The sequence below is a fragment of the Sturnira hondurensis genome, unplaced genomic scaffold, assembly GCF_014824575.4.
Source record: "Sturnira hondurensis isolate 20B ecotype Veracruz unplaced genomic scaffold, ASM1482457v3 Scaffold0019186, whole genome shotgun sequence".
Classification (NCBI taxonomy): Eukaryota; Metazoa; Chordata; class Mammalia; order Chiroptera; family Phyllostomidae; genus Sturnira; species Sturnira hondurensis.
The window spans coordinates 899,976-926,523 of NW_028091817.1; the positions used below are offsets into that span (position 1 = coordinate 899,976).

The following is a 26,548-nucleotide window of genomic DNA, read 5'->3' on the forward strand; positions in this document are numbered from 1 at the left end:
ACTAACTGCTGCAATGCTCCCAACAGACCGGCAGGTTCAAAAGCCTTGAATGCTTTCACTGAAGTAGTACTAAGTTTTATTCCCAGCTTCAGTGCTGGGCAACATGGGATGCTGCAAGTGGATTGGCAAGGCTAAAAACTGTCCCAGGATCGCACCACAGGAAAGCTTCCTTCTGCTATGGACATGTGTTGGCAGTGAGGTGCTCCAGGCAGCAGGTGGAGTCCCCCTCATTTCAAGGAGGGTCCCCAAGCTAGCAGCTGAGCATCATTTAAGGACCTGTAGGAATGTGAATTCCCAGGCCCCACACTGAGCCTACTGAACCTGATTCTTGGAAGCTGGGACCCAGAGCTAGTGTTTAAATAAGCCTCACAGAACTGTCTGACACCCACAAATGTCTCAGCAGCACTGTCTCAGCAAACCGTGCTGCTGGTGGGAGTAGCATAACAAATGACTCCATGACTCAGTCACTTCAGTAACAGACACAGTTTCTAAGGGTCAGAAATCCTGGAGCAGCATGTCTGGGTGGTTCTTGCTCAGGGTATCTCTTGAGATTATAGGCAGTGGTTACCTGGGACTGTAGTCACAGGAAGGCTGGACTAGACTGGAAGATCCACTTTAAATCAATGACACCGTACGGCTGTTGGCAGCAGACTTCTGTTCCTTCCATGTGGCTCTCTCGAGAGGACTACTCACAAAGCCTGGTGGCTGACTTTCCTGTGTCAAGTCACCCAAGACAAAGAACACACTCATGTTGAAAAGTAGTCTTTTTAGAACAGAACTCTGAAAACAGCATTCTATCACTTTTGCCACATTCGATTTGTTACAAGTGAGTCACTCAACCCAGCCCACATTCAGGAGGAGGTGGCTCCTGCTTCACTGCCTGAAGGAAGTCGTCAGAGAATCTGTGGACGTCTCTCCTGTCCACCACAACCATGCTGGAGTTGTCCACACACCTTTAATAGCACATAGTGTCGGGAACATCCACTCTAATTAAGGTTTTCCAGTTATGAGTCATGAGGACATAAGGTATTGCTTGGTGAATACAGTTCATAATATTGTATCTTTAAAAGTTGCCGAAAGAGTAGATCTTAAAAGTTCTCAGCAGAAGAAAAACATGATGAATGGTGATGGATATTAGCTGAACTTATTGTCATGATCATTTTGCAATTAAAAAAAAAGATGTCCCTGATACATTATCCTCAGAATCAGCTGTTTATTCCTAGAGGAAACAACTACTCTAATGTACTGTTTGTTTTTTCTTCCCCAGTAAGCTGACTAGTGCCATTAATCTCCAATTTTCATGTGTGGCACTGGGGATAGAACAAGTTTTTGCTTCATGGGATGGCCTACCCTGCATGCTATTAATTTGTGTACCTAAGGCCTCTTCACCCTGATTCTGCCTGGCCTGGATTAGATGAGAGTTGGCCAGTCCCGAGTCCTTAAGCTGTATGGACTCTCAGTTTACAGTGAGCCCATGGAGTTGCTTCCTAGCTGCTCCCTACACAAAGGCTATCTTCCCTACCACTTTTCACCCTGAAGGGTCTACAGGTCTGGCTATGGAGGGGACTGGTAAAGCTGACTGTCCCATCCAGGGAGAGAGGAAGACTGAGAGCTTGACACTTCACAGTGACAGTAAAGCCTAAAAGCTTCCCTTAGTCCATAGTCACACAGCACAGGACACACCACCTAAAGAACGGTACAGATTTCTATCAGAAATCATTTAATGGATATTCTTATTGTGCAATAAAAAAAACTCAGTTGCAAGGAAGTCAAGTGCTTGATATAAGTTTATTAATTAATGACAGAGCCAGGACTAAATTGCAGGCTTGTCTATGGAAAGGGCTTCTCTACAACGGTCAGTGTGGTTGCCACCTGCATCAAGTTCATGCATATTTCAACTGTTTATACCCAATGACTATGTTAAGGATCCCAAGAAAGGGTGATAACAACTTCTGTAATGCTTATGGAAAGAGATTTTGCAGGATAGTTGTTAATCTAGTCAAATGAACTCTCCTCAATGCAGAGATTGAGTTTCAAATGCTCCCACACCACCAGTGGGAGCATTTGAAACAGTTTTTCCAAAGGACAATTTTGCAGTTTCTATCAACAGCCTTAAAATATGCATATGCCATTTTATCCAACCATTTTTCTTCTGAGAAGTCATCTAAGGACATGCTTATTGATTTTAGAGAGAGGGGAAGGGAGGCAGAAAAAGGCTGAGAGAAACATCAGTGTGAGAGAGAAACACCTACCAGTTGTGTCTTATATGCACCCTGTCCAGGGACCGAACCTAGGTGTGCGCCCTGACTAGAATCCAACCTGCAACCTTTTGGTCCATGGGATGAGACTTCAACCAACTGAGCTGCCCGGCTGGGGCAACAACTAGATTCTTAATGTGACACCTGATCATCTTAATAACAAAGCCATACTTGGGTAGGAGAAATTACAAATACTATGTCAATAAAAATAATTACTTGCAAGTATGATGATTATTTGAATTAGTTCATGTGTTAAAAGGAAAACTAATTTTCCATTATTAGGATTCCCAAACTTTCCACTTATACCAAATACACAAAATGTATGAATAACATGTAGTTGCCTGATGTCAAAATACCTGGAAGAACATGTTAATATTTGATAAGCTGGAGATTCTTTGACCATATCCCAGAACTATATGTATAAAATACCCAGGTGCCTAGCACTACACATCTTTTTTTTTAATTAAAATATTTATGTAATTGGACACATTTTCCTGTTCAAATGGAATTTTTTTTTGTAGTTTCAGAATCATGAAAACTTTATCACATTTCTACCCATATGATTCTGTTGGGAATATAAATTCATACAACCACTGTAGAAATCAACAGCAATATGCATGAAAGATTCACAGCCTTTGACCTTATGATTCTATTTCTGGGAATACATTCTAAACACCTTGATATCCATTGAGGTACTATTTACAATAGCTCCAAATTAAAAAGTACTTAAAGGTTAAGTAAGTAAATGATAACACATACATAAAATGAGATTTAGAAGTCAATACAATATCTATAAAAGGCTAACAATAGAGTTAGAAAATGTTTATATTACATTCCTAAATGATAAAATTAGTCAAAATTATATATATGCCCTGAGCCTAATTAGGTTAAAAAGGTTTTGAAAATATGTGATAGTGGAATGTCCAGGAGCAGGTGCATCAACTGGTTATAAGTGTGGGCGTCACCGTACTTCCTACATTTTCTGTAACGGGCCAATATATACAGTAGCTCATGCTGAAAACTCTAACATGTGCATTCCTAAAATCTCTGCATTGTACAAAGTTACACACACAACTTACAGGGCTTATGGGGAAAACAGAGTTAGGATACAACTCTAGAAAACTTCATCAGTAGCACATTTTAAATAAAGGTGGGAACCTAATAACAATAGCAACACAGTTTTACACACCTTAAATGGAACTCATAAGTACTATAATAAATATGACACTTAACCTTGAAAAAGCCCTAAAGTTTTCTTGTGGAAGTAGGCATTGAAAAGCTTGCAGGTGTGAGTTACTGTGAGGTGATGGGAGGAGCTTTCTACAAAATGGGACCAAAAGCTGGCACCAGACCTATGTGTATGACTTGTAACTTGGTGAATTGAGGAAGCTGGTGGACATTGGAGGGGTGTGTGTGTTTCCCTGCACGCTGGTTCAGCTGGGTACAGTTTTCTTTTATCTAGTGTTTCTAGTGGAGGAAAATGCATGTAAACAAATGCAAAATTCACATTATGCTCAAGTTATTTCCTAATATACTAAGTTTTACTTTTCTACAGCAAGTATAATAGCAGAACCCACTATACACTCTTCCTAATAAATAAACTTTAATGAGCTAATAAAATCATTTCTTTTTTAAATATATTTTATTGATTATACCATTACAGTTGTTCTATTCCCCTCCTTCATTCCCCTCCACCCCGTACACCCCCTTCCTCACCATTCCCCACCTTTAGTTTATGACCACGTGTCTCAAGCTCTTTAGATTCTATATTTCCCCTACTATTCTTGCCCTCCCCCCTATCTATTTTTCACCTACCATCTATGCTACTTATTTTCTGTATCTTCTCCCCCCTTCTCCTCCTCCCACTCCCCTGTTGCTAACCCTCCATGTGTTCTTCATTTCTGTGGTTCTGCTCCTGATCTAGCTGTCCTCTTGGTTTGCTTTTGTTTTAGGTGTGGTTGTTAGTAACTGTGAGTTTGCTGTCCTTTCACTGTTCATATTTTTTATCTTCTTTTCTTAGATAAGTCCCTTTAACATTTCATAGAATAAGGGCTTGGTGGTGATGAACTCCTTGAATTTGATCTTATCTGAGAAGCACTTTATCTGTCCTTCCATTCTAAATAAAAGCTTTGCTGGATAGAGCAATCTTGGATGTAGGTCTTTGGATTTCATGACGTGGAATACTTCTTTCCAGCTCTTTCTTGCCTGTAAGGTCTCTTTTGAGAAATCCGCTGACAGTCTAATGGGTACTCCTTTGTAGGTGACTGTCCCCTTATCTCTCACTGCTTGTAGAATTCTCTCCTTCATTTTAATCTTGGGTAGTGCAATTATGTAAATAGTACCTCAATGGATATCAAGGTGTTTAGAATGTATTCCCAGAAATAGAATCATAAGGTCAAAGGCTGTGAATCTTTCATGCATATTGCTGTTGATTTCTACAGTGGTTGTATGAATTTATATTCCCAACAGTATCGTATGGGTAGAAATGTGATAAGGTTTCCATGATTCTGAAACAACAAAGAAAAAAATGCATTTGAACAGGAAAATGTGTCCAATTACATAAATATTTTAATTAAAAAAAAGATGTGTAGTGCTAGGCACCTGGGTATTTTATACATATAGTTCTGGGATATGGTCAAAGAATCTCCAGGTTATCAAATATTAATGTGCCTTGGTGTGTTCCTTCTTGGGTCCAACTTCTTTGGGACTCTCTGAGCTTCCTGGATTTCCTGGAAGTCTATTTCCTTTGCCAGACTGGGGAAGTTCTCCTTTATTATTTGTTCAAATAAGTTTTCTACTCATGGCTGTTTTTTAAGTTGTCTAGACTCTCTATACTGCCTCAAAGCAACTGGTCATATGAATAAAGAATAAAAATATATAAATCTGCTCGGCAACCAGTAGGTAAAAGAAGCAACATGCTGACTAAATATTTTACTCTTCGAATATGTTATATCAGTGTTGTGAAGACATACCTCAAAAGCCTTATTTAATGATTTGAATAGCTCTGAAACTGCTTTAATAAACTTCTGCTGATCAGATAAGTCCTGGGCTAAATGACCTGCAGGGCATTCCTAATGCTAATAATTAGGTTTTATGACAGTGTGCTTTTTCTTATTTTGGGGGTACTTTATTTTGGGTAAGAATAAACAAGTTTATTTCCCAGTGGGTTGAGATTTAGTACAAATTCCAGGAATTTCAAACAGCAATTGATTATAATAAGAATAAATCCAGTCATACCATTCTGATCCTAAATATTTCCAATTTACAAAAATACATTTAGAGCCCTGGCTGGCGTAGCTCAGTGGATTGAGCGCGGGCCTGCGAACCAGACGATCGTGGTTCGATTCCCAGCCAGGGCACATGCCTGGGTTGCAAACCAGTTCCTTGCAGGCTAACTACCAGCAGGGGATGCACAAAAAGGCAACCATACATTGATGTTTCTCTCCCTCTCTCCTTCCCCTCTAAAAATAAATAAATAAATAAAATCTTAAAAAAAAAAAAATACATTTAGAGTACACATTATATTTTGTAGTAGCATGTCTAAGAAGCTTGCAAATATGTGGAACATCTCATTTCTGTCATTTTTATATGATCATATCTTGTCAAATCATCCAAATTGCATTTCTCTGATTATGGAAGATACTTATTTCTTTTAACTACTGTCTTAGCCTCTCTATGCCAATAGCATCCAGAGTATTCCAGAGACCCCAACTTTTTTATTTCCTAAATGCCACCTGAAAACAATATACTGTTTTCTTCTAGTTTAAAATTACCTTGACTTAAACAAACACAAAAAAGGCCTTTCCTGGGAAGCAATTTGTCCAAATGGACACCTCCTTCTTTCTGACAGATGTTATAAAAGGGGAAACGACTCATTTGACAAAGTACAGTAGGTCATTACTCAAATCTGAGTTCAATAGTTCAGGATTTTAGAGGCCATGAGGAGGAAGAAAAAGAACTTTCTGTTTTCAAGGAAACTGATTTTGCCCAAGCTTTCAAAAGTGAGCCAGTATACTCCACAAATTTCTGATCATAGGTGCTCATAAATCAATACACTAAAATTGCTTACATATCTAATTATTATCTGATTTTTAAGAACTTCCTGTTTTGAAGGACAATGGTTTCACCCAAACTTTTAAAACTGTGCTGGCATATTATAATAATAGATATCCACAAATCACATGTTCAGGCCAATACAGTAACAGATGAACTATTAGTATATTTTTTATAAATGAAGGGGAAACATGCTTGCAAGAAAACATGTGAAATATAATCTGTTCACTGATATAGTTTGCTAAACAATCAAGGGGTTGCACATGGAATGAGACACACAATGTCCAATGGATTTCTAAGTATTTCGTAATTATCACCTTCTACATTAGCATAACACTGCCCATATTTTAGATCATTAACTATTTTCATGCTTCCTCTTCCTGAGGAATCAATACTCTTTATTTTAAGAAACCATATTTAAAATACTGTCATATCTTTCCAAGTGTCTTATTTTTCAACTAATGTTGTCACATAGGGCAGTCCCCAGTAATCACGTTGATAATGTGTTAGTGTACACAGTTCATAAGATTCTGGCATTTGTTAATTTCATAGAGGCAGAGAACCTGAATACCTATAAAGACCTTGTAGCTATTCAGTCTCCACAAATGTGGAGAGTGTTTCTTATTTTAAAAAAAGATCAAGTGAAGAAAACCACGGTAGAAACTGAAAGGATCTGAGGAAATTTACTGGAAACCCACAGCCATAGAAAGGACGTGACCAGGGAGATGAACGTGGAGGATCAGGTAGGAACATTTCCACTTCTGGGGAGTTCAGGACCCACACAGGCCTCCAGAGGTACCCAGTGAGAATACCATGGTCACAGCTGAAGGAGATCTGAAACAGCTTCCCCATCCCCCTCCGCTGCTGCTGCACACAGGTCTCTCTCTTTACTGGAGGTCCTCTGACACGTTTTTTTGTTCCGTGCTGTTTTCTCTTTCTCTTCCCTCTAGTTTTCTACATCCTCCTCTGCTGAGATGATGACAAGCTCTGGTCATGCAATGAAACTTGTCAAAGTTCTGTCACACATCTACCATGGGTAACATGGCAGCAGCTACATTTTAATGCAGGTATTGGACTAGCCAAGTGAATATGCAATTATTTGCATAAATGTAAGCCCAACAGCTTTTTCATTCTTCAGTTCCCTGGACTTCACACACTGTCTGCTCTCCATACTCATCCTGTCCAAATGAATCCCCTTATCTGCCACCAGGCCCGCCCTTGGGCCTCAGAGGGAACTGGAAAGCACAGTCCTGGTGATGTAGATTCACTCTTTGCAATATTCCAATACTAAATCTAGAGAGATGCTATTGAAATAATTCCTGAATGTTAGACACAGCAAGTCCTTTTATTTCAGCAATTTTCAGCTTGAAATGTTCAAGTCCTTTTTCTATGAGCTTTTATGAATTGGAAAGAAATTGTTGCTGTCAACTAAATGAGAACCACTTCAAATTTTTTTCCATAAGCAATAAGCTTATGTGTCAGAGAGTAAAGAAATAAATTAACTTGATATTCAAAGGTCTTTCTTTTCCCTGTCCCCTTTCCTTTCCTCTCCTCTCCTCTTTCTCTCTCTCTCTCTTTCTTTCTTTCTCTCTCTTACCTTTCTTCCCCTTCCTTCCTTCCTTCCTTCCTTCCTTCCTTCCTTCCTTCCTTCCTTCTTTCTTTCTTTCATTCCTTCCAATGTTTTCTCATCATCACCAAAATTTCTGGAGAAGAGATAGGAAAGTATCAGGAACATAAGAAAGAATGTTTCATACTTGACATTCATAAGTGAAAAATAAGAATGTGTCACTGATGAATAAATATCAGTGGTTGAAACTTCTTTTTTTTTTAATTTCAATGTTGGTGAGAGAAAACACAAAACATTTAAATTTCTTCATTTTCTCATGGACCTTTCAAGTGAAGTTCAGAAAGCCTGAGATTCTTAAAGCGAGATTATGCTTCTCTCCACACTTGCAATGGAGTTCAACCTGGTGAGGTACACCTTACAAAAGAGCCACTGTGCTTTCCCCCAGATTTTCAAGAGCATAATTATTGTGCCCAGGAATTATTGCTGCAATTTTAGCACCCATGCAAAGAGCACAGTCCGCAATTACCAAGATATCTGGCCAGAACCTCCCAGTAAAAAATCTGTTTATCAAGTCACTATGCAAGTGCAGAAAACAGGACATACAAATGCAGTAATTAGAACAAAAGCACACTAAAGGCATTTTTAAACCTTCTTTCATATAGGCAAGTTTTATTTACATGGATGACTAGCCATAACAGTCATAAGACAAGTATGAGGAGCTCATTGATCGTCTCAAGTCCAGCAGAGAAGAGGGAGACAGCATAGGACCAACAACACCTGGGTGAAGTACACTGTGCTCCCCTCTTGTAAAGCATTTCCATTTACTCATCAGCAATTGCTGGCTGGCTTCTGTCACACCATGATAGCCCACCTGGCCCCAGGGACACCAATAAGTTCCTAGTGAAGACACCTCTATTCACCCCTCTTTAGCATTTGATTTCATTGAACTTGAAGCCATCTCCTCCCTACCACTGCCAAGATTTCATTATAAAAATTTCAAACATGGAAAAGAATTGGAAAGGCTTATACAACAAGCGCCATATATCCACTGGCTAAATTCTAAATATAAACATATATTTTCTATATTTTATTATCATATATCTATTTATCCATCAATTCATCTTACAATTTTTAATGCATTTCAAAGTAAATTACAGACATCAGTACAATTCCCTCTAAACACTTCTGCCTTTGTGGCATAACCTAGAGAAACTGTCTCCCTATGGGGCAAGAATATAAACATGTTTTCCTGATCTTGCTCACCTTCAGCCTTTCCTTGTGTTCTGCTATACACTGCATACCTTGGTTATGGCCACATAGCCAAGCACACCTTGGCTGGCACAACCTCAACAAGCATGCCTTATAATGGTTCGCACCCCGAGCTTGTTGGTGAGTGAGTTTATTGTGATGCACCTTCTACTTCCTGTGTCTAAAATAAAGCTGTTTGTTTTCTCTGACACCTGTCATCTCCTTCTCTGTTCCCTATCCTAGTCACAGCTACTAATAAATATACCTGAGCTAGAAATATTCTCTGATATCTCCTCCTGTCCTAATTGCTGAGACCCCACCACAAGTTTTATAACTCCTGTTACCAAAATGTCTAGCAAACCTTTCCCCCACACCCCACACTCTCATTTGAGCCCCTGTCATCTCTCTTTCAGGTTCCTCAACAGCCACCCTACCCTGCTCAGTATCCTCTTCCCTTCCAATGTCACCTAGGATTGGGTTTCCATAGGGGAATCAGAGAAGATCTGAGGAGTCTGTCCTCAACTGAAAATCTTCTTCTGTGTGCATTCCCCAGTCCCTGCCTTTCGACAGTAGACAGTGCTTTGCTGTCCAGTATGGGAGCCATTGGCCTCGTGGTGTTGTTAAATACTTGAAGTGGGGCTGGTCAGAACTGAGACATGCTGCACACAGAAAATGCTATTAGACTCCTAATGTTTTGTATGAAAATGCAAAATGTCTCACTGATAATGTTTTATCCTTTTGATTACATGCTGAATTGTAATATTTTCAGACATATTGGCTTACAGTAAAATTATTAAATGAATTTCACCTCTTCATTCTTGCTTTTCTAAGGCAGCTACTAGAAAATTTTAAATGACATGAGGCTCCCATTGCGTTTCTATTGGACAATGCTGATCTAGAATAAAGTCCACATTTCCTAAGCATGCCATTTAATAGTCCTCAGTAAGCTAACCGGTGTAGCTCAGTTAGTTGGGTGCCATCATACTAAGACAAAAGGCTGCCAGTTCAGTTCTCAGTTGGGGCACATGTCTGGCTTGTAGGTTTGGTCCCACATCAGAGTGCGTGTAAGGGGCAGCCAGTTGATGTTTCTTTCCCTCACTTTGTCCTTCCCTTCCCCTCTCTCTAAAATATATATATAAAAATAAAATCTTTAAACAAATAATCCTCAAAGATCTTTGCTCATGCTTTCATCCCAACTTGATGCTTCACTCCTCACTTGCTAAGGCAGATTATTTAATTAAACCACTTGGTGGGATTGTTTCTCAGAATGGAGATCAGATAATGAGGTATTACGTCATTGTGTCTTCATACCACTCCCTCCAAATGCTTCATAGATGCCCAGGCATCCAAAAGACAAAGGGAAATATGAAAAAGAGAAATATCTATAAATTAAACACATACTACAGTACAAAGTTAAGAAAATATCAAGTATCAAGGAATTATTAAGCTTTTAAAAAATGACCAAAGACTGCTTCGATTTGTGTTTATGTGATGTTTTTTCCCAAAATAAAACGTCTTTCGTGGAGCACATGATAACCTTCATACAAAATGCAGTCACCGCAAACAATTCTGCAGGGGTCAGAAAGTTCCCATGTGCTGCTGCCTTGCATCCCCGGGATGGACTGCCCCTTCTCACACAGCTGCAAGGAGCTTTGTCATTTCTGAGTTGTATCTCCAAGTGGGAGGCTGATCATCTACCTCATGCATTCACAACATGTGATATGGATGTTGGTGGTGGATACACACCTGAGAGTAACAAGATGAGTAAGGGAAAATGGTCTGTAGCCAACCCTACAAGTCTGTACGCCATAACCAGGGAGCTGCAGGCCTGTGTTTGGAAGTAGTTTTACAAGAACATAGCAATGCCCATCTACTTACAAGTTGTCTATGGCTGTTTTCCTGCTATAAAAGCAGAGCTGAATAGCTGTGATGGGGACCACATGGCCCACGAAGTTTAAAATATTTACTATCTGGCCCTTCCCAGAAAAAATGCTGACCTCTAAAGGTCATTTTAATTTTTTTATTAAACAAATAGTGAAGCTATTATGTGACAGGTACAGTTCCAGGCCCTGCAGGTACAAGACTGAGAGAGACTGAGCTTTAGAATCCATAGTACAGAATGCTCAAAATGAGCTCCTCAAGGGACCCCGAAGCATGTTCATTTTAGCCTTTTCAAACAGGACTTCTGTTTACACTAGCCAGTGTTTTTCAAATGTTTCTTCTATTGAGAGCCTCTATAACAAATAAACTTTATATCCAACCCTTTCTGCGCACATACAAATAACAAGATGATTTGATTATGCATTGGTGTCTTGTGATCCACAGTGTGAAAAGCCTTGGTACACCAGCTTTTTGTTGTGTAGCTCTGGTCTTTGCTACAAGCCAGAGGTTATATACTAACAGCTGTTTCCCCCCAGATAAGAATGATTTGCTCCCAGCAATTCCACTGTTAGGAGTATATCCTAAGAACCCTGAAACACTGATACAAAAGAACCTATACACACCAATGTTCATTGCAGCACAATTTACAATAGCCAAGAGTTGGAAGCAACCTAGATGCCCATCAGTAAATGACTGGATCCAAAAACTATGGTACATTTACACAATGGAATTCTATGCAGCAGAAAAAAAGAAGGAGCTCCTACCCTTTGCAACATCATAGATGGAACTGGAAAGCATTATGCTGAGTGAAATAAGCCAGGCAGTGAAAGACAAATACCATATGATCTTACCTTTAACAGGAACCTAAACAACAAAACAAACAAACAAGCAAGCAAAATATGACCAAAGACACTGAAATTCAGAACAGGCTGACAGGGACCAGAGTGGAGAGTGGAGATAATCACAGGGGAAAAGGAGAAGGATTCACAGGAACGAGTATAAAGGACACATGGACAATAACTAAGGTGGGGGGTGGAAATGGGAGGGAGGTGAGGAGTACTGGTGGGGGTGGGCAGGGCTGGGAATATAAGACAGAAAACTGTACTTGAACAATACTTAAATAAAAAAATCAGCAAAAACAAGAATGATTTGCTTCATCCATTTAGGATTTTTTGTTTTGTTTTAGATTTGGTTTTGGTTTCTAATATATGAATTATTTCCCAATATCTTTTTAATTAGTGTTCCAGGATTATTTCAAAGAAATCAGAAGGATGGCAATAATGAGTCTACTTCCTTACTTGGTAGCCACCAGCTGGAGCTGAGAAGCACTCAATTCAGTGTTTGCTTCCAACTTGCCATCCTTTGCCACAGGAAAAATGCACCTGAAAATCCCAAGAATTTTTATCACGTGCATTAACTCCCCATGACTTCCCTCCCATATAAATATAAAACAGATCCAATTTGTTTTCTTTCCATCATTAAACGCTAGCAGGGCATTCTAGGAGACCCTCTGGCTCTGGGGAAAGCCTTTTTAACAGATACTGTTGTAATCCCAAGTCCTTCTGCACCAACAAGAAAGACTAAGTTCTCATTAGAAAGAAAAACAAGTGGCCTTTATTTCTTTATGTATATATATAAAAAAACACATACCCACAACATTTGATGAAAGAAACTACAGAAATAATGAGAGTCCACCAGGAAATTTAAAAAAAGATGCCATCTTTGTTTACTTAAAAGCTTTGTTTGTGAAATGAAGTTAGTTCATAGCTGCAGCATTTTCTTTTGGCCAGAAGTTTTCTGAACACTGAGTGTGAGCAAACGTAACTTAGGGTAAGAAAGGGTGAGGGGAGCAGTTTGCTCTGGAAATGGAACTTTAGTTGCAACTAAATCCAGTTCCTTTTTAAAGTACTTGAACTTAATGAGAATCTGCAAAGATTTATGACCATAACAAACATGTCATTTTTGACTCTGTCATTCAAACCAGCCGGGCAACTTTGATATTTTCTATTGAAAGGAGAGGGCTAATCTAAGTAAGAACTCTGAAAAAGGGAAAAGGAATTTTATTCCCATAATTTGATTGATTACTTCCTACCCTGAACACTCAAGAGAGAAAAAGCAAACTTTTTCCTGTTGGTACTCGGATTTCTCCCACTAATCTTTTACAAGCAGGCAACAACCATAAAACACAAATTACTTGCAAGGATCCACAGGCCAAACATGTTAGCAGGATTCTAAAACCTATAGGCATCAACATATTGGGAAAAATGTTTAGACAAAAACTAGAAATGTAAAGATGAATTGAGCACTGGCTCAATTCCATTCAATTCGCCAGTTCTGGGGGAAGAAAAAATAATGCTAATAACTTATTCCATTCTCTGAAATTTTTCTGTCATTGGTGCAAATTGTCCAAAATTAAATTTCTGTAATTCAGAGCATGCAATTGTTTCCCAATTATATTCTCCAGGTACTGTATACTAAGCCATGTTGTACCCTGGCAATTAGAAGTCAAGTGTGTCTTTGGGATTAACCTTGGGTTTATTCATAAACCCAATTTATTCATATGTAGAAGATACTCTCTAAAATATAATTTAATGCCATTATCCTTTAGAACATATGATTCCATCAGACTAGAACCAAAAGAAGTTCTAATCAAGAGCTGTATCTGATGTGGCAATGACTTGACCACTATAGTAAAGGACCTGACACTAATAATGACCAGCTGGCAAGAAATTAATTAGATGAAAGTTATTAATAATAATAAAGATAGAATATTGTTTGGAGGTGACAATGGGCCATGCCCTCATTGAGAGTATTAGTATATTTAAAGAATATAAAAAAGTATCAATACAAAAGTGCAAATACAGAAAAGAGTGAGAAAGATGAACTCTGGCAATGAGTCAGATGTATTCAGGGGGATGGTGGGGGATTCCTATAGCCAACAGGGAGCACATGTTGTTAATGATAGCAGTGAAGGGGTACAGCCACCAACTCACCTTGCCCCTAATTCCAACAGCAGTAAGCAACTGTCTGATTATATTTCTGATAATATTTTGGTTTCCCTATGCAGCTGCTTAGAAGGAAGAAGCTTGTTCTTTTGGACCAATTACTAGTTCAATTCTTTTTGTGGTTATTGTTATATTTTAATGGATGAGAAAAAAATCATTTGAACAGCATAGGGTTTCTGATATGCTCAGTAAGATGAGTTCTGTCATTAGTTTACCTTAAAAAAAAAAGAAAAAGAACTACACAAAACCCAGGTGGCTTTAATTATTCTATACGGGCCAATGAGTTCACAAAGATATTAATTACTTCAAAAAATTTACTTTTCACCTTGCCTTGTTTTTAACAGAAGGTTCAAGACACAGAATCAAACATAATCAAGTCACTCTATCACATGGGACAGCCTTTCAGTCCCTACCATCGCTGAGCCACTGATGGCTTCCTGTTTCAGCAGGAACCCACATGGGCAATTCTGTCTGAGACATAACAGAGTATCACAGTGGGAAAGCATTGGCATGCTGTGGGTGGGTGAACCTGGGCCCAGCGCCATTTCTATTTATTTGGCTATATGACCTGGGGCAAGTTACCTCACCTTTTTGAGCTTACCTAATAATATTAACCATATTAATAAAATATCCAGACTATGTACAGATCATGCAGCTTCATCCAGCACACAGTGAAAGCTCAACAAATGTAGCTATTACTACACATTTATAGCAACAGGCCATCCAGAGAGAATCAGCAAGGAAACAGTTTTAGCTTAACAATAACCCACAACCTTCAGACCAACTGGAAACAGTTTTAAATTATACTTTAGATCAGATGGATCTAACAGACATATACGAAACATTATAGCCAACTGCAGCAGAATACACATTCCTCTTGGGAGCAGACAGAACATTCTCCAGGGCAGGTCATATGCTGGGCCACAAAACATTTAAGGAGACTGAAATCATATCAAGCACTGTCTCTGACCACAGTGGCATGAAACTAAAAATCAGTAATAAGAAGAAAATTGATAAATTTACACATATGGAGATTGAACAATCCACTCCTGAACAAGTCAAAGAAGAAATAAAAGGGAAATCAAAAAATATCTAGAGACAACTGAATAGGGAATTACGACACACCAAAACTTCTGGTGTGCTGCAAAAGCAGTTTGCAGAGGGAAGTTTATAATGATAAATGCTTATGTTAGGAGAAAAGAAAGATCTCAAATAATCTAGCTTTACCCTTTAAGAGACCAGAAAAAAAGAAAAATAAGGAAAAAATAGTGGACATGAATGAAACAGAGACAAAAATGATATTTATCAAATGTACATTACAGGTTCAAATATTTGGCTATTTAAAAATGGTTCAGAATGCATGATTTTAAAAAAAGTGTATGCCAACTAAGGTAGAAAAATACCAAACAACAAGTTGGGAGTGTTACTAAATTACAGAAATTAATTTTACCTACATAAGCATAAGTAGTCTGTCTTTTGCGTGAAAGAGGTTCATAAAACAAATCCAATAAAAATGAGTGGCTCAACGATTAATAGGACATACCGTTAAATTCTTTGAGTCTTAAGATGTAGCGTGTGTGCTGTTCTGTTTTGCTTAAGTAAAAATGTAATGTGGATAAAACTATTTTTACAGTTGTTAAAAATATCAAAGGAAATGCTTCAAGTCAGATTTTCATTACTCCATTAAATCAGGCTCTCAGCCGCACAACTGTGCGTTTAAAAACAGAAGCAGAACACGCCAGCATGCCACCTAGACAGGGACTTTGAGCCCAATAACACTGGCATCCTGGGCTTAGCAGTTCCAGTGGGAAGAACCACCCAGGATGTCCAGGTCCCTGTCATCCTGTGCCTGTGGCCAGATTTCCTGTCTTCCTCCGTCCCTTGTCCTTCAACCCCGTGCTTACTCCAGACCTGTTGTGCACCTATGACTCTTCTCATAAGCCACAGCATCTCAAGGAAAGGTGAAAGTACAAGGCTAGCCAGATAGAACATGTAAGCGGGCCCAGAAAATCCTATCTTAGCCACTAGGAACATCCACAGCCAAGAACCTATCTCTTCTCTCCATTACGAGCTTCTTGACCCTGGACAATGGCTGCTCCAATGTTTGTAGCAAAAGAGCCAGATGCTCAAGCCTGATTCTTCTCTGACCCCCACTTGAGTTCTTTGTGTTCTCAGAAACCTGTCACTTACATCAGTTTTTGCTGTCCAGCACTAGTGGGATTCAGTCAGGACTGGGCAACTTTTTACACCTTCTTCACTTTACATTTGCCAGAGGAAGGAAGAAAAACAAAACATTTTCTGTGCCTGTTTCGGGGACTAGCAAGTAGGAGGGAAGCTGTGGGCCAATTTTATTATGAAATCAGCTGAGGGAAAGCTTAGCATGTCTGGAGGCAACAGGTGCTGGCAGTGGAGGCAAAGCTGGCAGGCCCGTGCTGGGGCCTTCCGAGGAGAGGGAACAGAAACACCGGGTAAAGCCAGCCGGCGCGGCTGAGTATTTCAGTCCGAGCCCATATCCCTTGGAGCTGGTGGGCAACTTCTGCCATCTTTGCTGATGTAGCTGCTTTTACTTTTATTTCAGAATATATTTAGATATTAAACTCTTAAGAAAATAGCAGAGAGAATGCTCTTGTGCCACTGGGCTCTAACTCTCATAAGGCTATTGTGTTATGTAACCCTAGTGCAATAAGCGAGGTCAAGAAATTAACCTTGGTATGATACTATTAAGTAGACTGCACACATTATTTGCATTTCTCCAGTTTTTCCATGAATGACCTTTTTCTGTTCCAGGATCCAGGTGAGAGTAGCTCACTTTATTTACTTACCAATGATTGGTAAGTTGGTCTCGTTGGTCTTCTGCCATCTGTGACAGTTCACCAGTCTTACTTTGTTTTTCATGGTCTTGACGTTTTTCAAAACTACTGGTCAGGAATTTTGTAGATGCCCCTCCATTTGGATTGGTCTCTTTTCTCATGATTAGAGTGGGGTTATGGACTTGGGGAAGATTCCCTACAGGTGAAGTGTCCTCCTCAATGCATTGCATCAGGGGTGCATCTCAACAGGAGAATAAGGCAACGTTAACCTTACCCTGTGGTTAAGGTGATGTCTGCCAAGTTTCTCCACTGGAACATCCCTATTGTTCCCCTTCCTCCTGTGTTGCTTTTGCCCTGGCCACCATCTCTCCCCACCCTCCCCCATTCCCTGCCCTTCCCTCCTTGCCGCTCCCTCTCTGGACTGCATACCAAGAAGATGTCTCCTTTGGGAACTCTGAAATCACCTTTCTATAAAACTGTACCATGTGAGCAGGGTCTTCAACAGCGTAGCTCAGGTAGTTAAGGGTTAACCAGATTTCTGTGTGCTGCCTGTTAAGAATCATGGAACCCTCCTCCAGAGCCTGTACAAGACAGGGGAAGGAGTAAGGCTGCTTGTTGAAATAAAATCATCTGGAAGTATTTTCATTTGAAGCTGGCTTTAGAAACAGAGGCAAAACACACTAACAAAACTAATCTGGGGCATATGGCATTCCTTTTGGTCATGTGCATTTCTAATATAACTCTCCTAATCATTTATATCTTGCTTTTCAGATTTATTGTGAAGGCAAGTCTCTTTTATTCCTCTCCAAAGAATAAACTCCCTACCTAAAACAAGTGAGCTCAAGCAGAAAGTCAAAGTGCAGCTCAGCCACACTAAGCAGATCTTACTTGCTGTAAGTGCTACCTAACACAACCCCTCCTTATTCTTTTTTTTTTTTTTTTAGACTAAACATATACTCTGATAATGAGGTTTTTAGTTTATTTAGCCATTCCGGTTCCTTGCTGACTCTTCCTTCCACTAGGTGGCGCTACAGGTCATGCTCAAAATTGGCTGCTGTCAAGAGTCAGTAAATAGGCTTTTGGAAATCTTTTCAAGAATATCACAAGCCCACTGTCAAGTACTAAATTTCATTCTTAATAAACACTTTCCCTCTTCTTTTTACATTTACGGTCATCTGACAACTTCTGAAACAAGCCAAATTTGAACTTCTGAAATACTTTCCTCAAGTGTTCATAGGATAAAAGTAAACGTTAGAGGCATGACAGTCGTGACCACACGAATAATGCAGAACCCAGAAGTTGCCATCATTGGAGGCAAAAAACTGGGAAAAGGCTTCAATTCACTGAACTTAGCATTTCCTCCATTTACAAGTTCTGATTTCACATAAGTTTACTTACTAACTGTATCGGTACTCCTTGCAGAGATTTTTAAACTATACCAAATTTAAAGTTCTGGCATATATTTTAAAGACAGTCTTATAAATGCAAAGCCTAGAGAGTTAAAATACTACTTAGGTGAAATTTCCTTTTATTACATATTAAAGACATTTAATAAGAAACCTCAATTTCACAACTGTAGCTCATCACTTAATTTCTGAAAGCTCGGAGTCTATCTAGTATCATTGGAAAACAAACTAAGAAGTGGCAGTTTTTAGCAGCTGAGTTACTATTACTTGGTGGAAGAAGGTGTCTCCTTAAGGAAAGGTGCTGGGTATATAAAATTCCCAACTCAGCCCAGCAATTTGACTGGCGGTCATTGCAATGTGCAATTGTTCAAGTGCGCCCCTTGGAGATAGCAGGCCTTTGTTGTTTATAACACAGAGTTTGTTTGCTCTGTGATTTTTGTCCCCTCATGAGGTATGCATCTGGTCTCTGTAAGGTTGGCCCCTATTGTCATTAACCACACAGGCTGATCTCATTCCCATGACACAAAACATGGATTTGGCACATATTCTTTCTTAACCAATGAACAGACGTATTTATATGAGACAAATATTTTGTCCAGAGTGTTCTCTTTTTTTAAGGGGAGGGCAGAAGATTACAATACTATTGAGACTTTTCACTGATAGATGGCTATGCATTTGACATAAAGTATATTAGCACATGATACGTCTCCTTGTTATGAAGGAATATTCATTCATATGAAGTATTCCAAGGCCAGACTATCTGTGGGTTTTGTTGTTGTAGGGTTACTGACTGATCTTTTAGAGAGGGAGAGAGAAACATTGGTTTTGCCATTCCACTCCTCCGTGGCTTCTGGTAAGTACTCTATAAGGACAGAGATGGAACCTGTGACCTTGGCACATCAGGATGACTCTCTAACCAGCTGAGCTACCAGCCAGGGTGTTGTTATTGTTTTTAATGCCCGGACTCGGTACTCCCAAAGACTGTTCCATACGCTAGGTGTCAGATATTGTTCAGAAGTTCCCTAACCACTTAATAACTTTCCCATGATCAAATTCCCTCATTTTCACCTCCTACTGGGTGTCTGGTCTAGCATGCAAATGTTTGCAGGTACGCAGTTGGCAGACACACAAGACCTAGGCTACTTGATTTGTTTGCTGGGCAGTCTTCTGGGATGATGAGCCGGGAGCTCAGATATTCAGCAAACAAAATGACAGCACTGCAGCTTCTCTAGGGGCTTCAGCCTCTCATCTGTTTGCAGCCCCTCAGTGGATGGAGAGTGAGTGTCCCATCACCAAGAGCTCCTGAGAACTATATGTATAAGAGACATTATATCCTGCCCCCTGCAGACATGGCCCTAACTCAGAGCCCAAAGCAACTTCTTCCTGCTTTCCTCCTATCCATCTTCCCTTCTCCATGTACTTAACTAGGCCCCAAGCACAGAGATACTTCTTTGGGCTTTAGTCCATATAACCTAGCACTGATAGCCAGACTCTGGAGCTCCCTTGGCTCAAATTTCATTTCCAACCCTTCATGCAGAAGGGCCTCGTGGCTCAGGAGGGTGGGAAACAGCACAAGGGGTGCTCTGCAGCTGCTCCCAGCTGCCACGAAATGCCGGTTCCTCCTGATTGGAACCAAAAGTTCCTCTGTTCAGCCTGCCCCTCTGGTGGACTTGAAAAACAAGGCAACGATCACTAGAAGCCAGAAAACTTCAAATTTTGATGAAGTCAGGGGAGAACTAACTCTTCAATACCAAACTAAGTAAACTTTGATCTTCCTGAAGGCTATAGAGTAAAACAAAGTGATACTGATCTCAGCTGAAATTGTCCAGTCTTGCTAAAGAAAACAACCCAAAACATAAGAAATAAATGTGCTAGTATACAAGATTGGATAATAAATACTTACTATCTTATACCAAAACAGGAGGATAAGAAATTACAGAAACCAAACATTTATAAACATGTTTATAAATGTTTAAAAATGCACACACCTATATAAACATGTATATATGTATATATGAACATGGACACCCGTGTATATTATATAAGGCACACACATCTTTAAATACTTCATAAGTAGGTATGTTTTGTCTTAGAAGGGGAAAAAAAAGCTCACCTTCTCACTGGTGCAGATATACACAGGGAGAGAGGAAGACAGTACTAAATTCTAAGCTCACCTGCTCTTGAACTACATAGTCGAGGCATTTGGCCTTGACTTTCCAGAAAAGATCTGAATGTTGAGAAGCTAATGCAACAGTTCCCCGTTTTGTTCATGAACCCACCACACACACAGTGGAAATGGAGACTGTTCACTGCAAAGGACTGCTTTACCGTGACATGCAAGCCACAGACATTTGTTGGGCTGATATCATGTCTGCTAAATTAAGTAATATGGAATGTTTTTTAAAGCCCATCAGGGTGGAGTTTCATATTTACACTGAAGCATCCTAAATTATCATTAACAAAGTTCCTGGCATATTATAATTTGCCTTTGTTTCATTTATTTTAATGTTAGGACATTTTAAATTAATTAGAAAATTTTCTTTTGTGAAGATTTTTTAATAAATTAATTTTTTTGCCTTTACTACACATTTGTTCAAAGAAACAGTTGATTACACTATTCTTGGGATGCACTTTATAAAATACTTTATGTTTTTCCCAGCATGATAAGTTAGTTTATTGAAACATTCTAGCAACGCATTTCTAACTCTCAAACTCATTCTCTGAGGGATTTTCTGAAACTTCCTGTCTGCAACAGATTTGCCCCTTTGTCAAGACAGTAGGGGGCACTGCCACAACAAACTATTATGCAAACTAGGAGATTTCACTGCCCCAAAAGAAGCCAGGCTAGATATTTACAAGTGATTGTCCTATGTCAGTGAGCATCTAAAAGATATTAGCCCTGGCTGGGTAGCTAAGTTAGTTGGAGCTTCATTCCAACATCAAGGTTGCGAGTTCAATCCCTGGTGAGGACACATACAAGAATCAACCAATGAATGCATCAATAAACGGAACAACAAATCAGTGTTTCTCTCTGTTTCTGTTTCTCTCCCCTCATCTCTCTCTCTCTCTATCTCTCTAAAGTTCAATAAATTGAAAAAATTAGTCATATGAAAGATACTATACACATTTTTCTCTTCCACAATTCACTTCGGGGGACAAATACTGGGGTTTCCTTTCTGTTCATGTCTGTGTGTATGCATGTGCATGTGTGGCTATAAATGTGGGACAGAAGTCCTACACTACGAATTTTGGGCCAATTCAAGAAAACCTAACAGAATCCTTCATGCTGAAATAGTGGCTAAATGCAAGCAGCTAAAATGCACTTAACAGTTAAGTGGCATTCTGTGTGGGAGTTTTTCCCCCACCCCACACCCCCACACACACCCTCCCCCCCTCCAAAGCTAAGCTCTTCAATCTTTCTCACAAACACCAAACTCCAACTTCAGGGCCAAATGAAAGAGAACTGAGGCAAAATTTCATTAAATAATCACATAATCCAGGCTCCATAGCTTGGATTTTTTTAATAAGAGTTTTCTATGCAACTGAGTTAAACTTAAATTTATGCATCCAATAAAAAACCACTGCAAATGGTAAAACAAAGACATTGCTCCAACACTTAGAAAATTAAATTCACCAAACCATGAAGTCTACTGTGCAGTTATTTTTGTAACCACCATAAATTGCTTTATAGAGCTCCTCTGCTGGAGTAAACAAGCCAAAGACAGATTTACTTTATAGCATGCATCCAGTTTCCGAATGAGAGAATGCTCTGAATGTTTGTGACTTTTCCCTCCCTCTCTCTCCTCTCTCCATACGTGTGTTTCCAGTTACCTTGAAGGTTTCCTTCTCTTACACAAATTCAGAAAGGTCCATGGAAAATAAGATCCGGGTCTCCAGATATACAGTGCCCTTAAACACTCATTTCTGGAATAAGAAGAAACAATCCTACTTTGTGGAAATAAAGTCTAAATGGTAAAATTTAAGTAAAGAGTTTTAGTACTAAATATTTCACCACATATAGTAGCACCTCAGAGCCAAACATTGTCTTAGATATTTCGGGCAGTCAGCTTGAAATGTGTTCTCTTATACACTGTACGAGGCCGAATTCAATGCAAAGTGCTATAGATAAGAGTTTTAGGGGTCTTTAATCACTTCTTTCTTGTGTCCTTGACGGAAAAAACAGAGCTGCCTTTGTGCTAAAAAGAAGGACCTGTTGTTTTCAGATTCAACAGGTCATTTTTATGAGAACTTCCCAGAGGATACAACATAAATGACAGAAACACAAGGGAATTTTTTAAGAGGCTGATGATTTTAAATGATATATATTCTGTATTAAGGAAAGGTTGTTTGTTTTTCTTTCCAATAAATGGAAAGTTACTGTTTTAAAGTGGTTTAATGTTTAAATTTGACTTTTAGGACCAAATGTTTTCTCACGAGTTGGGTTACTGTAAATTCAGCTCCTGAAATCCATCTGAGAGTGCGTTTGACCTCTCATGTAAATAAACTTGTCAAATCATGTCCATTTCTGTTTCGGGGCTGCATGGCTGATTCAGTGGTCTTTTGAAATATATTTAAATTGTAATGTAACTTTTGTAATATTGTTTCAGTTAAAATGACAAGCAGACTGCCATTTAAAGAACAAGATAAAACTATACAACAGAAAATTCTGGGCACATGATTTTTCCTTGTTCTCAGAGAGAAAAAGCCAGTGTTTTACGGGGAACGAAATCCAGGCGACACTAGGGTTTGTTGGAGTTTAACTGACTCTACCACTAAAAGTGGGCGGGGTTTGAGAAGACTAGTCAACCTAAGATTAAAATCTAAATCAGACTTGTTTTAAATTGTAACCAGTGTCCCTATAGTTCCTCCTCCCCTACTTTTTTTTTTAAATCAGCCACCTCCTTTTTAAAGAGAATTGTGTGAAGAGCTTTGGGAAAGTTTCTGCCAGTCCAGAGACGAAAGGTGTTCCTCCTTATAATTACAGACAGCACTTTATAAAACTCATTCCTCACCCAGTAGAAGTTACGACCAAGGAAGACTTCTTTAAAACACAGTGACCTGTGGCTGGCACTTGCTCAAACATGTATTTCCCGACTACCTAGACTCTAGTTCTCCACACTTTAACGAAGTTTCTATACTACTTACCACCTACGATAATTACCTGGCAAAAGGTCAAGGTAAATAAATACCTGGCAAAGTCTGCATTAACCACAAGGAATTGCTCAGAAGGTAAAGAGATGAAAACAGGGTTCCTCAGGAGAAAGGGGATAGAACTAGTCATAATTGATGAGCAGGTTCTAACTTAGGATAGGTTCGGTGTTTTTTGTTTGTTTTTTTGTTTTTGTTTTTTCCCCTTTAGCTAACCAGGATCCTGTCACAAAGCAGAAGAAAAAGATGAGATCTGATATTTGGACGAAAGGGAATCCTGAGGACTGAATAAAAAAGTATGAAGGCCCAAATTGCCCACCCATCCACGAGGACAGTGGATGGCACCCACTGCCCAGAAAAAAAAAAAAGAAGAAGAAGAAGGCGGCACGGTGGGGGAAAAAACCTCTCAAGTTAAGGACAACTACTGCCGCCCCTTTGCCTTCTGCCTGAAATGGGGAGGGAGGTGAACTGGCAGTCAACACCGGCTTTCTCAAGCCCTTTCCCCCACCACTCCAAACACCTCCGCGTTCTGCCAGCCCCTCCAGTGCCCCGCGCCAGCTCACCGGTACCAGGCGAGGCCCTTGTCGTAGCTGCGGTCGAAGAAGTGGGGCTCCGCGCCCACGGCGCGCACGTCGGGATGCACGCGCAAGAACTCGAGCAGCGCCCGCGTGCCGCCCTTCTTCACGCCGATGATGATGGCCTGCGGCAGCTGCTTGCTGCCTTCATCCAGCAGCAGCGCCAGCGTCCCCGGCGGGGCCTCGGCCACGCTGCTCCCCGCCCCAGAGCCACCGGGACCCCCGGCTAGGCTGGGGGTCTCCTCTTCCCAGGCTGCCTCCTCGCCGCCGTCGCGCCCTGTGGGCCGCCGGCGCCTCCGCCCGGGTAGCAACTGCAAGAAGCGCTTTCTGTGCGCCGCCGCGGACCACAGGGCCAGCTCCCTCCGGCCTCCTACCAGGACCTCAGGACCTGGGGCCCCCGCCTCCTCGCCAGCGCCGGACAGCCCCACGACAGGGCCCGACAGGGTCTGGCAGCGCTCGGCCAGGCAGTAGAAAACGTAAAGGGAGGTGAGCAGAGAGCAGAGCATCCACAAGAACTTCCGGAAGATGCTGCGGGACAGCGGCTCGACTGTGGCGGGGTGGGCACCGGCCGGGCCTGGAGGGGCCATCCTAGCCGGAGGCGACGTCGAGAAGCGTGTGGGCCATGCTAGGCCGGGCCTCTTTCAGGTGCCATGGCATCCTCCAGGAGGGGCTGCGCACTGGACGGAGGCCGCCTCCCCTGTGCGTCCTGCGGAGCGAGTTGCCCCGGGAGGCGGCAGCCGGGACTCCTCTCGGAGACGCAGCCCCGGGAACCAGGCGCGGGATCCCTGCCTCCGGTCTAGGCGGGGTGGGGCGGGGTGGCGGGGACGTGGTATGGTGCTTAAGAAACCATCGTCTTAAACTCGGGAAGTCCTGAGTCTCGTGGCAGGTTTCGGCGCGCCAGTTCTCTCAGAGTAGCGGAAATGGGGGTCTTGGTCGAGGTGGCGAAGGCGTGTGTCTCAGCCGCGGCCCCTGAGCGGCCACTTGGCAAGGATCTCCGCTCAGCGACCGTGCATCCCTCACTCCGTCCCGGTAAGGGGACTCATTGCTCCGGTGCTGCTGAGCTCGGTGCGCTGCAGACAGCGGCAAGAGACTGTGCCTCCCTGCCCCGGATTCCCTGTCTTCTCGGCCGCCAGGGCGCTCTTTCTCGGCTCCGGTGCGAGGTCCCCCGGAGTCCCGCTGCCCGAGTGGGAGCCAGAAGGCCGGCGCCCAGCAGTCCGCCCTTTTTGGTGCGCGCCTGGCCACTCCAAACTGTTCTCGCGCCCTACCTGGGTGCTACGTGGTGGGGTCTGGCTGATCTGGACCTGTCAGTGACCGCGGCCACTCCCTCGCTGCCTCCTGGGCCGTCGCCGCCGCTACACGTGGGGCGCCCAGGGGCTGCAAACTTGGCGGTGACGTCAACGACCCGGGCCGAGTGGGGTGGGATGGAGAAAAGGTGGCGCGGACCCTGCTGCGGCAGCCCAATGACATTGGAGAGGGCGGGGGCGACCGAGGAGACGCCCCTTCCCCCACTCCGCCTCCCCCAACTCCTACCCCGGCCAGCAGCCTCGCCCCTTTCCAGCCCAGCTGGGGGCTGCGGAGGCCCCGGGTTGTCTGATTGACAGCTAGAGCCGGGCGGATCCCCGGGGGCCTGCCTTCCACCCAGCGGAGGACTCCCTGGATTAGGGCCTCTGAACCTCTCTGACTACCCCAACCCTTCGCAGCCCTGCCCCCCCCCCACCCCCCTGTCCCCTGCGCTCAGCTTCCCTCCAGCCTTTGTAGCCACATCCTTCCCGCGCGCAGCCCGGACCACCTCCCCGAACCTTTGGAAGTTTTGTTGGCTGCAGTTCCCAGTACCCGGCTTCACGCCACGTCCCCGTTCCTCTCCAGTGAACTGAATTCCTCCAGAACCGCCGCGACTCGCACCTACTCCCCTGCCCAGCGGGCCCTTGAGCGGAGCCTTTTCTTCCCTCAGCAGAGTTCTGTTGATGTTGTTTTTTCCTTTTGATTGCTTTCCTTTCTGTTAATTAAGAATGATCAAGTTCCCCAGGACCTAGAACGGAACTACCTCTAAGGAAATAAGCCAATAAATCAAGAAAAGAAAGTAAGATTAAAAAAATAATAATAACAGCTCCGATTCCAAATCCATATGCTCAGTTTTTGATGAAGGGATTTTTTTTTTAATGCTGTTTGTGCGTGTGTGTACCCGCGTGTGCGAAAGAGTTGTGTCCTTCCCAAACGGCGGTTTCCTCTCTCTTGCCTCCACTGACCCCGCATCCTCCTCTTGCGCTCCTGGGAAAGCGGGTCAGGAAGGGATGCAAATCGCCTCGCTGTTTAATGGAGGGAGGTGGCCCGTGGAACCTGCTTGAGGTGGTTTCTTATTCCAGTCCGATTTGTTTTTGATTTCTTGGCTTCCGCGTCTCGGCAGGACGCCCCGCAATGTGGGCGGTAGCCTGCCGCTGCACACCAAACCCTGGAAGATGTGGGGGCAGCTGTCCGCGCCCACTGCTGCCACAGGCACAACATCAGAGCTGCAGGACATGCAGGGGATTCCTGATGCCCAGTGTTGGGACTTGCAGCCTTCCCTCTCCTTCGCTCTATTTGACAGTGGAAGTGGAAGT

General features: G+C 41.8%; 1 protein-coding gene across 1 annotated transcript in view; it reads right to left on the bottom strand.

The window, feature by feature from the left end:
* Positions 1-25,415, bottom strand: part of LOC119004199 (heparan sulfate glucosamine 3-O-sulfotransferase 3A1) — a 104,765-nt gene extending 79,350 nt beyond the window's left edge. Inside the window, exon 1 of the mRNA XM_037070944.1 lies at positions 23,940-25,415. Within this exon, the coding sequence (XP_036926839.1) occupies positions 23,940-24,538 (599 nt within the window). The 5' untranslated portion in view covers positions 24,539-25,415. The remainder of the gene's footprint in view (positions 1-23,939) is intronic.
* Between the last annotated feature and the right edge of the window lie 1,133 nt (positions 25,416-26,548).